The sequence below is a fragment of the Lepisosteus platostomus genome, chromosome 3 (assembly GCF_059453375.1).
Source record: "Lepisosteus platostomus isolate fLepPlt1 chromosome 3, fLepPlt1.hap1, whole genome shotgun sequence".
Taxonomy (NCBI): domain Eukaryota; kingdom Metazoa; phylum Chordata; class Actinopteri; order Semionotiformes; family Lepisosteidae; genus Lepisosteus; species Lepisosteus platostomus.
In genome coordinates this window covers 47,451,302-47,469,030 of record NC_142613.1, presented here as the reverse complement: position 1 = coordinate 47,469,030, position 17,729 = coordinate 47,451,302, and the positions used below count along the sequence as shown (strand labels likewise).

The following is a 17,729-nucleotide window of genomic DNA, read 5'->3' as shown; positions in this document are numbered from 1 at the left end:
TGTACACTAGTGTATGTACTGGGCATCCTCTGACGTCTAATGTTGATGGATCGAAAACATAGGTATTTGCGTGCAATCTGTGATAAAACCTTCTTTCCTGCAGTAAATTCGGCACACGCACGGTACTGGGGTTAAAATAAAATATCAACAAAAAAGAACAGACAGCCGTGATGACACCTGTTTAAGATCTTGTTGAGCTACACAGCGATATTTATTGGCTTCCAAATGTTCAGATGGTTAAGGGTAATTAAAATTCAAACGAAGGTTTCAGCATTTAAAGAGTAAATTACACACTCGAGGCAAAGGAATTTCAGCCTTTTGCTTTTATTTCCGTTTCGTATAAAATATACATATATTGGCAATTTTACAAAATGCAAAACGGACCATCAGTATTGGCAAGTACGAAGTACGACGTTTTACAGGTATTCAACACTGTTTTGGCAGTTAAGAAAATAAAGTGCTTCCTTTTTTAGTAGTATTTAGAATACATTCACATCGCAAATGTACGATTCAAGAAAACTACTTCGTTCACAGTAATTTTGACCTTTCTCTGCCCTCAGAAGTACACTAAGGTAAAGTGCCAATGCGATACACCTCTTTACACGTTTCGTCTTAAACTCTAGCAGGCACAATGAATCGAAAAGCAGATTGTCGCTGTGCAACACAGTTACAAGCCAACACAGGTCACTTAGACTTCACTTGGAGATCTTGAACGATAAGACACATTAGTTTGAAAACAACCACAGAAGAGAACGAAGATTGATCTTTGGATCTCCTGGTTCCTGTAAGCATAAATTATAGGATTGATCATGGAGTTGTAAGTAGCTGGTAAAAGAGTAGCGTAAGTGTATACAGGTGGATAGTCGCGTTCGCCAACGAGACAGTAAATGGCAAAAGGGAGCCAGCTCGCTCCAAAAGTCCCTAAAATAATGGCAAGAGTCGAGACGCCTTTTTTTGTGGCCACATAGTGCGAAGCAGTGAAGAAGTGCTGTTGGAGAGCAATCTGGTGGGCGTGCCTGCACACTATTTTGCAGATCTTGAAGTACAGATGTAGCATGATCATAAATATAACAAAGAATAAGATTGCCAACAAAGTCACGTTGCTTTTGGTCAAAGGTTTGACAATACTGCAGGACAGTGGCTCGTCCAGACAGTTCCATCCCAGAATGGGCAGGAGGCCCAGACACAAGGATACGCCCCAGGTAATGACTAGCATCATGTGGATGTAGAGTACTGTCCTTTCCGAGAAGTAAGTCAGCGCGTTGTAAAGAGAGAAGTAGCGGTCAACCGTAATAGCCAGTAGGCTGCTGATCGAGGCAGTGAAAGAGGCCACTAGAAACCCTACTGTGATGAGGCTGATAGTTTCGGAGGGAATTAAATACTGGAATACGAAGTTCAATATCAATCCCATTCCTGCCAAGAGATCTGCAGTCGCAAGACTCCCGATTAGCACAAACATGGGTGTTCTTAATGTCGGCGTATAAAATATTATGGCAACAACAATCGCATTTTCGCAGGCAATCACAGTTCCTGATATGCACAGCATGATGTCCCAGGGGTTAATGGCGAAGTCCAGCAGCTCAGAAGAAAGCTCCAAGGTGCTGTTGCCATCGGTAGCTTCTATCCACGGGGCTGGCGCTGCCGTTTCATTTGACGCCAGGCTTCCATTCATCTCTTCAAAGTAAGCCGATCCTAGAGAAAGAAATAAAAACCAAGAAACAAGGTTACTTTCTAAATTCAGTTCACCAGGGGCGTGCCAAAGTTGAGATGACCATGTTTCGAGAAACTGGTCATTATAAACAAACACTGCCAATGTTAAGACTTTGAAACAAAGTGGCAATGACCGTTTTGAACTGTTTAAAGGTAAAAGTTACGGCAGAGTCGACAGAATGCTTCAAACCTGTTCAGTAGATGATAATGCAGTCATAGTAAAATGTAAACACTAATAGTAAATACTCGTTTCTCTAGATTTTGCTTTCCTAAAGTATTATGAACTATGTAGTATTAGTAAACAAAGTAGATGTAAAGATTTTTAATTTTATTTTTAACTTAAAGAGGAAGCAGGAAAACAAAAACAAAACAATGCTTTCTATTAATGCGTGGAATTGCATAAAGGCGTCAAAACCAACTAAACACCAACAGCGCTAGCCATGGTGCTGAAACTGTTCAGCCAGGGCTCCAGCATTTTATAAATCAAAGGTCTCATTAGCAATCGAAACATTATAAGCAATGTAGTTATAAGCAGTTATTTTAATAAGATAAAAATACATCGCAAATGCATTTGTTCTACACACTTGAACAATATAACGGATTCATTTCTTACCTGGTTTTGCACATGTAAACGTAGAATTTCATAAAGTTCTTTGATGCTTCAAGTAACAGCGGATTTTTTTCATGAACTGCCGTAGAGTCTGTTTTTGAGTAATGGAGGCATCCCGCATTCAAAATACTGTAACCATGCATGAGAGAAGGGGAGTGCGAAGAGTGGGACTGCAGACTCTTCACCGAGTGGAAAGGAGAATGGAGTGTTACTGATGTTGGTGTCTGTGCTCAGACTGCTAATAAACCCTAATGACGTCAAATGCAATGCACGGAGAGAATCTGGAAAGCGCCTTGCGATCACATGGTCGTTAAGAAAAATAGCTATAAGAAGATGGGAAAAACACGATGAAGATTGATTCTCTAGGGAATTAATTTCGGTGCTGCAGCTGCGGTATTCACATTTTCTAAGAATTTAATTTAGGATTTAGAACACACCCATCACTTTAAGTGATTATTGTTATCAAAGTCGGCAAATTTGCACAGGAGAAGTCCACGTGATGTAAATACACAAATGGCTGTGTTAATAAATTCAGGCTTCGTTACAGTTGAAGTATATGGCAAAACGCATTACACATTTGGCGTTGCTGGCTTCCCTTAGGACACGTTTCAAGACTGACAGTGAACTAATGTTCAGAATAGCGCATTTCTAAGTGTTTTTATAATATCTTGGCTATTGAAAATAAGCAAATGCATTGCGGTATTAACTGAATAAAGCTGCTCGATTTGGGCAACTTAAATGCGGTACAAGAGGCTGAAATATTCAGAAATAAAGAAAACCTATAATAACAGATCAAGAAAGATGACAGTATTTCAATAGAAACAGGACTTTACTTTTCAAACTTACGCTTATCTACTCCAGTGTTTTAACAGAGTGAGGTACCCAGTGCCCCCTGTTCCCCATACAGTTTAAACAATCGGTTTGGAACTGAAAAGCTGGGTTATTATCAGCTACATGAAGAAGGAGGAAAGCCCTTTCCGTCGCTCTGCAAAGAGCATATGACTCTCCAGGCAAGCGACTGTGGGACTGAAAATTCTGTGGGGTACAGAAGGCTAATATTGATTCATCAAATGACACCTCCTACTCCTTAAACCAATCTAAGTTGCCTGTGTCATCTGTATTTAAAGTTCGGATAGTTGGACATAGTGCGCTATCCTTCACCAGTATCAGTCCTTTTTAGTGTTTCACTTTGCTGGGGATAGCTTCAAAATCCTTACACACGGGGTCTAAAAATGATGTGGCAGAAAAGCAGTAATGACTTTAAATCTTATTCCTATACCCCCACAGGATTCTCTTTGTTGTGTGTCTCTTCTGCTCTAACATCTTTTGTACTTTGCTTCTTGGTCACCAAATCCTGTGTGTTTCAGCTGAGCCTCTGCTTCCTGTTCCTGCTCTCTGCACTCCAGTTGCCTTTTCCTGTGTACCTGGCATTAACCTCACGCACATCCTGAAAGATTGCTGTTCCTTCTCTGAGACATTCTCACTACAGTTGTTTAGTAGGCGGGCAGCTCTTGCCAGAATGAACAGGATGTTACCCAGACAACAGTGAACCATCCTCAGTTTTACTTCTGGGCTATGAACACTGACTACACAGCAATGGAGGTATTGAGTTATGTTACAATGTGAGGACAAGAGTTAGTTTTGCCTTAGCTGGTGGTAGTGGACAGCTTAGGTAAGAAATAAGAACAGTACTGTACTTAATGTATGTATAGTACAGTATTCCTGAATGGCTCACGAAGAAATGATTCCGTTCCATGCAAGAAAACTCTACTGTATTTCTTAAGTTGGAATACAGAATAAGACCAGGAATCATGTTGAGTTGGTCTGATTGTGATTGGATAACTCAGTCTTATGTCCCCAAATTGTCTTTTAGTTCTATGAGGCATCTGAAAAAGTGAAGTAGGGAGTGGAGTTGGAAAACAAAGTAATGGTAATGTATAACTTCATTAATAAGGAGCAGGGTGTGTGATACAGCAGGGGAAATGCATGGACCAAGTGCAAATCTCAAATCCACACCCACCAGGAAAAAAACCCCACAAGACCTACAGTAATTTAGTCAAAGACCTCTTACTTTAGAAGTCACACATGTAGAACTGTAGTCAATATTCTTTTTGTTTTAAAAGAACTGTAGAGAATGAGAATAATTTATTGTTAAGACATGAATATATAAAATTCTAAAAACCAGAGTGCCAATCACTTCCACTTTTATTTTGGTTACACTGCATCATGTTATAGTGATGATCAAAATTAATAATAAAAAAGTAATTTCTAAATACACTGTCTCACTGATCACATCTTTTTTGTGGATACTATCAGGCCTTTTAATATGTCTAGAGTTTCAGTTTCAATATTGTTTCAACAATATATTCTGATGTAATGCAGCAAAAAAAAATCAGTTCAGAATTCAGATGTATTAGGGCTGCTGGGAGCAAACTGCATATAAGCTTTGCTGAAAAATTAAAACTCTGTACACACTCTGGATGACCTGCAGTGTCATCAAGTTTTATATGAAAACATTATAAGTGCAAGGGAAACAAATGTGATGAACAGGTAAGTACAATAAAATAAACTGACATTAATGCAAGCATGGAGTTGACAACTGCAATGCAAGTGCAACAAATGCCTTCTCAAAAAACATCAAGCATACAGTATATACATATGTATTGTAGGAAGTGTAAATTCAAAATAGTAACAGGCACTCTGTTGGTATGTGCTCCATACTTATGAAGAATAAGAAATCATACTATCAATATTAGAACTAAAAACATTAAAGCAACCCAGTATAAGAGACAGCGAAGGATGTAGTTGAGAGGTGACTGGTTAGAGCTGTTGTCTAAACAGGTGGGTCTTAGACTCATCAGGTAACAAAGGTGTTCAAGGACTGAGCCGTCCCCATTTCCGAGGGTAATTCTGAGGTCTGTGGCTACCTCACTCCACTGAGGGGGGATGGTGGAGAATGAACAGGCTTTGGAAGTGGGGAAAATGGAGAGGGGGTAGAGAAAGAATGGTACGACAGGAGGGAGAGAGAGAGAGACTGAAACAAGGTACAGTAGGGGCAGGGGTTGGTGACTAGAGACTGGATGACAGATGGAAAATAGGAAAGTGTGGCAGAGGTGAGTTCTGACAAGAAGGATATGAGAAAATTGAGATGGAGGACCAAGGCAGATACAGTACCAATTTAGAGCTCCTCCATTTCTGTTAATTTGAATACTGCTTAGCTCTGGCTGAGTGGAGCTCAGGAACAGGCGAGGACGTGAAAGGACGAAGATGAGTTGAGGAAATGGTGAAATAAGGACTGCGAAAAAGGTGTAGGTAGCAGAGTCTGCAACACAATTTCATCAAGAGTTCTTTTACTTCAAAATGTTGTCTGCCTGTTCTTGTTGGCAGTGATCTGCAATGCTTGTAAAAAGTAACAATGACATACAGTCTCATATGAATCAAGTGTAAATTAGTCAGGATAATTTCTACCTCATTTGAAGGATTATATATTATTTTACATAAAATAATATGCTACTGCTTTTTCACAATAGGTGCTAGTGATTTGTTGACTTATTTCTATATTCACATAATTTTCTTGTTGTTTAGTTGTAATTTACAGTTTTGAAACAAACCTAAGCTTCTATCTCGGTATTAGAATTGTTGCTAATGTTTGTTTTAGTACAATACCTCAACCCTGTAATATTCTAGTCACTGTTTCAGATAGCCTCCTGGTATCCTAGCAACCCTGGTTGCTTCTTGTATGTCCTCTGGAGAAAGGAATTTTCAATATAACTTCAACAGTAGATGTAAATATTCATTTTCATTTCTCAGACACAGACAACGGAAACATGATTTAGAGGTCTTTTGCAAAAATATCTTTTGCTTTGGACTGTTAATGTGCTATATTCATATTTCTGCATTTTACACTGAACACCGCAATTTGCTTTACTTTCAACATTACCTTTTCAACTCACAAACCCTGCCATGCATAGGGCAGCTCCTGTTTTCAGATCTGTAAATAATCTCCAAATAACAGTTATTCCTTTTCAACGAACATGTCACAATGACACAAGGCCGGTGCAGAATGCAGTTAAAAACCAAATACAAACAGTACATCCCAACCAAAAACAGACCGGCTACTGACAATGTTTCACTGCTGGACATAAAAACGGATATGGCTGTAACCAGTCCAGCATTTATGATCTCTAACATTTACACTGCACATCTCCCACGATGGCTTTGATGTACGTGCTCATTTCAGTCCTGTCTTTCATTTTAGCTTCAGCAGGAGGAAAGGAGAGGGGCGAGAATTAGATAAGCTTGTTAGAACAAGATTGACATGTGCAGCACTTGACCACGCTCTTTCTTGCCTCGATGTGGTCAAGGTGGTAAACAAGTCATTGCTAATATCGAACACCTGATAAAATCACTTTTTATAAAGCCTCGTATCGAAACTCTGGCTAGGACTGAGTGGGTTTCTAAGCGGTCTGGGAGCAATGAAATACAGGAAATGGACATAGGTATAATGCAATTGCTTAGCTATACTTTCAGATTAACATGACTTGCAAAAAATAGGATTTGTTTTCTTTCTACAGGCTATTGCAATATTTCAGACTCAATAATGTTTTCTTCAGTGGGAATGAAGTCTTTGAACAGCACAACATTTCATGGGGGATAAATGTTTGTACGGTTTTAGCACACTTGAGATATAAGGGTAAAGAATATGCCTTTATGGCACAAAAAAAAAATCTCTTTTGAAAAATTGAGCAAACTACAGTCTTTTTTTGTGTGAATCCTTCTGTTTATCATCATTTTCTCTCTGAAACAATTAAGTTAAAAAATGAAATGCCCTGTAGACCCAACGCTCCTCCCACTATGCTAGAACTCTTACCCTGCCCTTTCATGTAATTCCACAGAAAGTGATCCTTCTGTATCTGTCTCCTTGGCAGCTGCTGCAGCATCACCTACACTTGAGATGAAAGTGGCCATCCATCAACTGCATTTACTAAGATGTGCTTCAGCAGTTCATTCATTAAAAAAGCTGTGCTTTCAAACAGAAGAGTGAGGACCTCTAGGAGCCTGTTTGATCCTCACAGCTCACGAGGCAGGGTGCAATGACTCCTTTGGTGAGGACAACGCAGCGAATTACTGTTAGCAGCATGATTGTGGAAAGTCATCTCCTCACATTGGCTTACACCTGCTCTCCACAGCTTGCCAGCCAAGCATGAGTTTTGCAAGCCCTCTGAAAGAGGTTCAGAACAGAAACCTGGATGACCTTTCAAAAGTGTCTTTCTCAGCAGTGCTATGCTTGCAGAATAAGTCATTTCAGGGCTAGGAGCAAAGCCTTTTTTTTTTGTTTGTTTGCTAGCTCTATAAAACATACCAAGTACAAAACCTTAATTCAAAGACGCCTTCATGTAAATCGGGTAAATGCTTTCCCAACTGAAGTTTTATTTAATCTTCAACGCTAAATAGTCACAAAGAGACACAAAATAGACAAAAAAAAAGCACAAATTAGTAGATTTGTAGATGCCAAAATCAAATTAAAATAATACAATGGAAGTCTGTTTGTGGAGAACATCCCCACATCTGATAACACTCAAAGTGAAGACATTGAAAAAAATCATCGGAAGCCAGAGGAGTTTGTGATATGGGTACATGCAAATAAATAGCTAAACAAACATGGTATATACAATACACACACTCATACACTGCATAAGCACTTTTCAATTTTAGTCTTAAAGAATGAACTTTTATTGACATTCCATTTAACTTATAGATATACATACAGTTAAGTGAAATAAATCTTCTTTGGCAGTTTTTTGATACATTTACATTTGTGACCTGTAAAGAAATTATTTACTGCCATTCACAGTGTACATAAGCAATCATTCTTTACCCTGGCTCCAACACTCTACTGACTGCCGAGATTCAAATCACCACTTTCAAAAGGTCCCATCCCCCTGCTGTTTAAACAACATAAAAGCAGCCAAAATTATAGCAATTACATAATTAAAGTGCTACAACACAGATTAGCAGTTTCTCATCCAAAGTGATTGCTGAATGAATACTGATCTGATGTGCTTGCACTGGGATGAATTACTGCCAGACTCTTCTGTACACACCCGTGTGTGGCTTATGATGACCTTCTGTCTAGAATCCAGACATGGGGCATATAAAAACATCCATGGTGTTTAATGTCAAAATAGACGGCGTGCTGGGCTGAAGATTCTTAGCTGAGCATGCACACACAAATCAGCAGCCTTATGCCAATAAGATGCAAATCGAATGAGCTCGATCTGTTTCTACTCATGGTCCTGTTGCTACATGTATCTGTTCTTGATATACTCCCTGTACATCAGAACATCTTCCCTGCACAGTGTCTGTATCAGGCCTCGACCCACCCGGATGTGGTTCTCAAAGATCTCTCGGGACTCTTTGTCCACTTTAGGGAGCTGAACTTCATATAAACTGTCCTGGGAGAAAAAAGAAACAGGGTGCCTGCAAAAAAAGAGAGTAAAAAAAAAAGTTTTCATTATAGAATGGAAAAATACATTGAAAAAAGCAGGATCTGTTCTCTTAAATATTGTGAGCACAACTTTTAGAATTTCATCAAAAGCACATATACTCCCATTAAAAGGAAAATCATATACTGTACGTGGATAAACAAAAAAGTCAAACTATCATAGGATTCACTGTTCCTTTGTTGATGGTCTCTTATAAATCTGAAAATAACAAAAACACGCAAATAATGCTCTTTCCTAGGGATTTACTGCTTCTGCTTTATAATACATTTGCACTGAAAGGCCAGGCTATGAAAAAAACTGACCATTACCTTTCTGTTGTGAAAGAAAGGTAGAAAAAGAGAACCAAAATTACACAGAATAAACAGAACAGAATAAGTCAAGGTCCCTCTGGATAAATAGCTTCTGAGAGAATATTTAGGGAATGCGAAGGCTTAAACCATGAAACACAGAACCGAACCAACAGTTAAATGCTTCTCCATGTATTAACATATAGAATAACAAATTAACTATCAGCAAACTACAAAATAAAAATAAAGTCATGAATGGAATTGGTGGCACCACAAAGATACACAATCTATTCTCAGGCTAAGCATGAAAAGTTTAAGTTTTATATAACACAATTACAGTCCAGTAGGGAAGTACAACAAAACACTGCTACAAGCTCATCTTTTTTCTACAAACTGTATCATATATTCTGTTTTATGCCATTCCTTCCAAAAATCCATATCTCAGTCAACTGCTCTGCTGGCCATAATGATGACAGTGCAGGCGTCAGCAGGTAGTGCACAACACCACTCACACCAGGTCTTCTCACAGTCTGCATCTCCTGACTCCCCAGATTCTTGTTATGGTGTATTAACAGAATAAGAGCCCTTGTATTCTGGGAGGATAACAGATCTCTACCCTAGATCTCCTGTTTTGCAGGCATTGGGTCCTGTAGCTTCCCGAATTGGACATAAAACCTTCCGTAACATCCATTTCACTTTGCAGCGTTGTGTCTTTTTTCCTCCCCTGTAAGGTTGCGGTTCTCATTCTGTTCCTTCCTGGAGATCAGACTGGAGATTGGCGGGTATTCAATGGGCTTCCCTCATGATTTGTCTGCTTCCTACCTCCTGTTGTAAAGAGGGCACTCTTGCTACCTGCCTCTCTCTCACTCGGTGGCTGAGCTGGCATCTCCTTTTCTTCAACTGAAGATCTATCAGAGACCCAAGAACTAGACTAGTCTCTTCCTTCATTCCCAAACTGCTTGTGAGTTTAGGGGAAGGAAAAAGAATCTACCTCTCTGTCCGCTCTTTAAACTTTACTGCAGATTTCCTCACATTGTCCCCTCTTCTGCCCCAGATATATCTGCCATCGGGAGGAAAGCAGTTCCGCTCCTTAACCAAGAGCGTCTCCGTCCACAGCTACTGTTTCCTGGCTCGCCTGATGTCATGGTCAGACAAGGCAAAGAACACTCCTTTTCCACACATCTGTCCAGTGCCAACCATGTGGTACTCTTGTGCAGAAATGCATCTTTGCACAAAACTGCCATCTCCTTTCAACGGTATGCTGGCTTGGATCAGGTGCCCCTGCCCGAGGTTTGGCCGCTCTCTTTCCTGAATGGCGTCTTTATGCACATCCTGCGTGGTTGTGCAGCTGGGGCCAATTCCACTTCAGTATTCAATGAAGTGTATATTCTCAAATGACAAGCCACGGTGCAACGCAAGTGTCCTGCTCCTCAGGGAGGTACCGTTGGCCTTGAATGGCCCCTCCTGGGAACACTGCTCTGGCTGCAGGGCCATCCTGCCACAGCATGTTTAATCTCACTGCTAAAGGTTTGTGCCTGTCAATCAGATGTAAGAATGGATTCTCTACAGTCAGACAGAAGGTCTTGCATAGCTGCCACAGGGATTTAGCTCTCATTAGTAACATCAGTCTACACTGTCACTACCTAATATAAGATCAACGAATAGATGGAAAACCAATTTATGAAACAAAAGTCAGTTCGGGAATATACCACACTTGCCCATCTGTATAAAAGGAATAACTAGCCTACTTACTGCCAACAGCAAGGCTATGCCAAGAGCCACTGGTTTCATAGCTAAATAGCTAGGTGTCTTACACTTATTGTGATTGTAAAGAAGTTTATTTTTCACTTGCAAATTGTGTCTCAAAGACTTTTAGAGGAAGATAATCTATTTCATATATCCTGGGAACAGTTAGCCAAGAGAACAGATGCAGAAGCAAAATCCCACAGAATAAACGGGTTTTCTGTATGTGATTTTTAAAGATAATTAAATAAAAGAGAAACCTCAAAAGGTGTTATTTAACAATGCTAAGAGAAAACCAATCATTTGGACATCACTGTGGTATAGACTTACATTTTTGTATCATTATATACATCTATTGCAAAATATTGTGTTTTTCAATGAAGACAGGGGCTTGGTGTTCTATATCAGTTGTCGATATAAAGCCTAATGCTATTTTTCACACTCTTCTTGTTTAACTTTAAAACATAATTTGACCATGTCACTTTGACTTTGTGAAAAGCACTTTAAAACAAGGTTTCGCAGGGTAGGGTTAATTGAGCTGAACGCACTCAGCCTTAAGAAGTATATTTGTTGAAGTAAAAATTATTTTATAATTTTCCTTCTATATGTAGTTGCCACTCTATCCTTAATTAATACGTAATGCAACTGATTTTGACAAATCAGGAAATGTGTACATCCTTAAGAAATGACACATAATATATAAAATCAAGCAGTTAAAATAATACATTTGCAAAATTAGTTCAGTCTGCATTTTTTAATTAATTTTCCCTTTACCTTTCATAGACAGTAATTTATTCATACTCTCAATACAGTGCAACTTAAAGTTGGTTGTAGCAAACAAAAATTAAAGTGTACATTAGAAATTAATATAATGAAAAAATACAGGCAACTGCATGTCAGTCGTCTTCTCTGATATTTCATTTGAACTGTTTGTAAATTATGGCACAACGAACAATGTCTTGTTCTCGGAGGTACTGTATTTATATAGTTTACCTATTGCACTAGTTTGTCAAATAGCCACTTATAAACGGAAGCTGCCATGCTACCCAAATTGTGTTGTTATTGGTTTCAAGCACGACCAACTGCTTCCCTATTTTTAAAATGCCAGCTTTTTAAAAAGAAAGCTTTCACATTTCAGTGATATTAGCAATAAATAAATCACCCGAAGAAGGCTCCAGAGCCAAAACGTTGTGTTTTCTTTCTTCTCTTTTCAGCATGGAATTAACCTATTATTTGTTCCTTTGCAGCTTACACATGCTGACACAGCTACCCACCTGAATAAATAAATCATACAGGCATGTGTATCTCTATACACTGCAGATCAGGACAAGGTAACAAAGTCCCATTTCTTTCAAACAAACATACAAAATCAAAATGACTGAGACAACATTATCTTTTTCTCTATTAAAAGTAAATGCTTTGATACCCACTGATGCTCTAAGTTACACTGCAGCCAAGGCAACTGCTGAAGTAAGTTCCAGTATCTATCTCTATAAAGCAACTTTTTTTAGAAGGTCAAAACCAGTCTATGCATGTTTGGCACAAAACGTAATGAGCACAATCGATGTTTTATTACAAAGACAATTTATTGGGATGCACCTCACTGGCTCACAAGAAACACTCGATTGTAAAAACGCTTGCAGTTATTTACAGTTTGCAAGTACGCACAGATAGGCAAATAATCTGTCTTGATCACAATCTATGAAGCAATGTCATTCCTTCACAAAGATATATCAGAAATGTTCCCCGTGATCTGAAGACCAACACTTCTTCACATGCAGCTCTTGGCACAGCCCCATCTGTTCACTGGACTCTGAGCCCAAGATACACAAGAACCCAAACTCATTCTGCAAATGGTCAACAGATTTCAAGTCTCACCAGTAGGGCCTCCAAGGCATAAATGTCACATTTTTATCTCATGTGAAAGCTGTTGTTACACAAGTTTTATCAAGATGTGTGCTGCCCTGCTGGGATTCAGTCTGAGGTCAGTCTGTAGGATGGGCAGCAAATGAGGTGTCAAAGCTTGACCAATGTAGCACTGTGATTGCACAGTGCCATCCATCACTACAAATGGAGCTCTGCAGTTACACACCACTAGACACTCCTGACCACACCATCAAACTAGGACCTCCCTATCAATGTGCTTAATAGTTGCACAACTGCAGGGCATCTCCCTTTTCACCCAAAACTACAGTATAAAGTTTACTACTCTTCTTAAAGGTATTCAGTTTAATCACATTCAACCATTAATGGTAGTTTGTATTGTATTGTATTTGGATTTTTAAAAATACTCATTTTTAATACTCATTTCAACCAAAAGGTATCTCTTTAACAGTCAAGTCATAAAATGAGATCTAAAGAGTAGTCAGGTAGTACTATCCTTATGTGAAGCAAGCTTTCATAAAATATATTGTACAAAAAAGAAATCTGACAGGTAGTTGAACAAGGTAAATGGAACTAAAACGATGTTATTATTAAGTATCAGGCATGATGTCCTTGTACTATATCATACTGTAATGCTTGCAGTGTTGATGTATGTGGGATGCTCCTCCACTCTTCCTATACAGTTGTGGACACATGGTGAATTCTGGCCAGTGGCAGTTATTGCCTGTTAATGTCATTAGTAAGTTGGTACCATAGAGGACTTGTGAGGAGTTAAGTGAGAAGACTATTTTTTGTCGTTGTGTCATTGCATTGTCTAGCTTGAAATTTGAAATGTCTGAGTTTGGATGGCTGAAACTGTAAAAGAAGTAAAACTGCCCATGATCCACACTAAAAGTGACCTTGTCTTAATGTAGACTCGTCCCAACATCATCACATTCCCAGTGCTTGATAAGCTGAACAACACAAAATGCAAATGTTAGCACAGAACTCATCATGATGTCTCCACAGGTTGTCATTCATTGGTGAAAAAAACATCTCATCAACCTCTGAGCATTTTCACTGGACAGTAGTCCCTGTGGAGTAGACATTGCAGCCTGAAAACAATTAATCTGACAGATGTGAAGGTCTTGGGCCACCATGATGACCCTCTATCTTCCAGAACATGATAAAGAGGCGGGTTACTGGTTTCCCTGGACTGCTGACTGAAAATGGTTCTTTTATTGCTGAAGCACAGCATCTCCTCCTAGCAAGCTCTCACACAGTCAAGGCCCCCTTCAGTCATGTTGAAAGCAATGCCTAAGGCAATATGTATTACAAGTGGAGCATCTTCATCAAACATCTTTCACTGTTCTTGCATTAATTAAAATGGCATTTTTAAAAAAAGATTCTTCTTCATCTCTCATTGTGCATCAGTATATTACTGTTTGCAACAGAAGAAATCACCTTCTGTTACAATCAAGGCTGCAAATCTAAGCTTTTATGTTTTCAGAATTACATATTTTTATGTAGTGCAATGTTTAAAAACTAGAACAATATTGAAGGCAGATACCCATGCTACTCTAGCTGACACTTACGCATCCAGTCATTATGGGTCAGAATTGAGCTAACATGTCCTATTTTCTTCAAATAGGAATGATGGTGTAAAATAAAAACCATTCTCAACAGGTTCATTATATGGTAACCTTGGAATGCAGCCAAAATTGGTCAGTAATACACATTAATTATGACTGTAAGCAGAGGCATTAGCAACAGTTATAAATGGAAGCACAGTAGTGCAATTTAATTAACCCTCTCCTTAACTGAGAAGCCTCAGGGAGAAAGAACAAAATCAAATGCCTGAAGTAAAGGCTAAACTTGTTTTTACTGCAAGACATTACAGAACTGCACTATATCACACAAAAAAATTAAAATGAATGCATGCGATTGATTAACGTGCAGCTTATTCATAGCTGGGATTTGGTCTTCAGCGTCTTGAGCCCCTCCCAGTCTCACAGCCCTTTGAAGCCATGCTGGAAAAATACATCTGCTGAGCTTAAGGTTCGTTTATCTGACCTAAGGAAGTTTGCAATGACTTTCAGGCTCCAGAGGGTGATGACACCACAGCAGGCTCCTACTGAACAAACCCTGTTACACAACCTACGTGACAGTGCAAATATGGCCTACAGAGTATTTCTAGAATAAAAAGAAATAGTCCCACACTAGGTGTATTTATAAATGTCCTAATTAATCAGAGAAATCATTACATTTTACTGGGGCATGGGCATGTCTGCAGCAGTTACCCATCAAAACTCCCACTGGCATTCTGACTAGAGTTTTAGGACATTTCAGTGGCAGGTTAGGTTTTGACTTTAAAACTTTTGCTTGTGAGCTAAACAGTCACACGATGAAAATCAAGTCAGTTAAGCTGGTGCAGCAAAACAACAGCTACCTGAAAAACGTAATTATCATGGGCTTCAAATTCTCTCAACACAGTCTTTATACAAGGGAGGGCTTTTAGCAATTTCAGAAACATTAGCAGACACTAAACGTACTCTCTTTTGAAGCATGAGTTTTGTTTCCTCAGAGACAGCGCTTTACAGGTCCCAGTGGGGATGTGTCTAAGAAGAAATGTGTTTAATTAAGGAATAAATAAAATATTCATTAGAACTTTTTAAATTTTAATTAAGAACTTAGCTTGGAGGCCAAAGGCTTCAAATAAATTAACAAGTATTTGTTTCAAACTCATACAGAAGTCTCCAAAATGTAGAGTCCCAAGTTTAATTTCAACCCTGTTTGTCTGCAACCCTTGCAGATCATAAACCTTTGATTTCCGTTAAAGCATGCATGGTACAGATGATTAAACAAGACCTCACACCCGACAATACCTAACCTTGGTGTCATTGTCAAATTTCCCCCTTGCCACTAATCCCCAGTTATGAATTGGCTCTCTGCTCTGCTCCCCACTGATAGCTGCTGTGTGGTGAGCGTACTGGTGCATTATGGCTGCCGTCGCATCATCCAGGTGGGGCTGCACATTGGTGAAGCAGGAGGGGAGTTCCTGTTACCTGTAAAGCGCTTTGAGTGGTGCGTCAAGAAAATTGCTATAATAATAATAGCTAATAAGGATTATTGTAATAATAATATTAAAATAATAAAACATTAGTAGTAGTATTTACTATTTTTTAAGAGTTTGCCTTTTGCCATCAATAAGACAAGGTGACTTTGTAGTTCTTTCTGAAGATCCTTCCTCTTCTGAATTTCTTTTCAGGAACATGCCCCTGAATTCTAGTGCTTTCTGTCTGAGTGACCATGCACTCATGTGAACTTGTAATCTGAGTCACAGCTGGTTCTAGTCACAGACATGTTGCAAGGTAATGTGCTTATCAACACCACCAGACATTCCCAGTATGCTCTTGTCACTTTGTCAGCTGCGTGAAGAATTAACTGAAATGCTTTCGTTTCAGTCTTAAAGGAAAATAAGGGCAGAGTGGAACTGATTCGATTCTCGAAAGGTACAAGTTTCTTCTGAGTTTTTCAGAACTAGGGTTTGTAGAGTAAATGGTGTATTTCTCAAGGTGTTTCCATCTTTCTCTTTTACTGTTGATTATGGAAAGTATACAATGGAAATTCAAAAAAGCATAAAGCCTCATTAATGTTTCAGACTGTAACAAGTACAGTATTTCATGGTTTCCGTTCCCTGTTTGATCTCATTTTAAATCCATAAAGTGGAATCAAAACACTGAATGTCCCTATACTGAAAATAAGACTTCAAATCAAGTTAAAGGGGGCATCAATGTGATCTTCTCTTGATAAATTGATTGAATAAATTATAAACAAATAACAGTACCAAAAGAAACAAAGCTGTATGGAATCACTGATACTGGACTAGGAGATGATAAGGTGTGAGTTATGAAGACCTTTCTTGAAAAATAGTGCTCACATCGAAACATGGAAACCTAACTTTGACTTCTTAGAATTTTAAACCAAATGTATTTTAAGAACTATTCACTTCTTTTATTTTGCACTTGATTCATATCATATTTTTGCGATTGCCTCTATATTTCAGAACTGTGGTTTATTTTCTGGCTGAAATCAAAAAGAGGGATAATCAAGCAGATAAAAGAACAAGTGGATGCATCTAATCCCTCTCTACTCCTATGAAATCAGCCTGGATTTAGAAGTGCAATTCCAACCTTTAGTTTGGAGGACACAAAGAATGAGAGATCAAGTTTTAACAAGCTTCAACATTGCCATTTCCTCATGGGTTTCCTGTTCAGGTTTGTATACATTTGCAACTTTTCTCACATTAACAGCAAACTTCTGATTTCACAAGACACGGTGTGAATTGCATGTTGGCACATAGGCTGTGGAGCTTGAAGCTTGGAGTTTTTTAGCATCAGCTGGGAAACAGAGTGGTGCGACAAGTGCACCCACACAGAGCCAACACCTCTTGTTACCTAACTTTCCCTGGAGCTCCTCCTACTGAGTCCAGAGAGATTCAAACAACACTGGCTTTCCAAAGACTGACCAAGATCTTATTGCTGCAAGATAAAACCAGCAGCAGCCATATCACTCTGCAACTCACAACTAGCAACCCCACTGAAGCTAAGCAGGTGTGAGCCTGGTCAGTACCTGGATAGGAGACCTCCTTGGAAAAACTAAGGTTGCTGCTGGAAGAGGTGTTAGTGGGGCCAGCAGGGGGCGCTCACCCTGCGGTCCATGTGGGTCCTAATGCCCCAGTATAGTGACGGGGACACGATACTGTACACAAATGCCGTCCTTCGGATGAGACGTAAAACTGAGGTCCTGACTGAAAGAGTAGAGGTGTAATCCCGGCGTCCTGGCCAAATTTCCCATTGGCCTTTACCAAAAATGGCCTCCTAATAATCCCCATCTATGAACTGGCTTCATCACTCTGCTCTCCTCCCCACTGAGAGCGGGTGTGAGGTGGGTGTTCTGGCTGCCGTCGCATCATCCAGGTGGATGCTGCACATTGGTGGTGGTGGAGGG

General features: G+C 39.3%; 2 protein-coding genes across 6 annotated transcripts in view; both read right to left on the bottom strand.

The window, feature by feature from the left end:
- Positions 1 to 305: 305 nt before the first annotated feature.
- Positions 306 to 7,870, bottom strand: gpr6 (G protein-coupled receptor 6). The gene is made up of 2 exons (XM_088625806.1): positions 2,324 to 7,870; positions 306 to 1,692 (listed from the first exon to the last, which is right to left on the bottom strand). The coding sequence occupies exon 2, from the start codon at positions 1,670 to 1,672 to the stop codon at positions 689 to 691; it is 984 nt and encodes a 327-aa protein (XP_088481932.1). The 5' UTR covers positions 1,673 to 1,692; positions 2,324 to 7,870; the 3' UTR covers positions 306 to 688.
- Positions 7,871 to 8,022: 152 nt separating this feature from the next.
- The window catches only part of fig4a (FIG4 phosphoinositide 5-phosphatase a), an 87,935-nt gene continuing 78,228 nt past the window's right edge, over positions 8,023 to 17,729 (bottom strand). For all 5 annotated transcript variants that reach the window (XM_088625801.1, XM_088625805.1, XM_088625802.1 and 2 more), the window contains one exon: positions 8,023 to 8,800. In XM_088625801.1, the coding sequence (XP_088481927.1) occupies positions 8,623 to 8,800 (178 nt within the window). In that variant the 3' untranslated portion in view covers positions 8,023 to 8,622. The remainder of the gene's footprint in view (positions 8,801 to 17,729) is intronic.

Excerpts from the sequence above, each read along its gene's own strand:
- gpr6 (XM_088625806.1), bottom strand. The coding sequence starts at position 1,672 with ATGAATGGAAGCCTGGCGTCAAATGAAACGGCAGCGCCAGCCCCGTGG.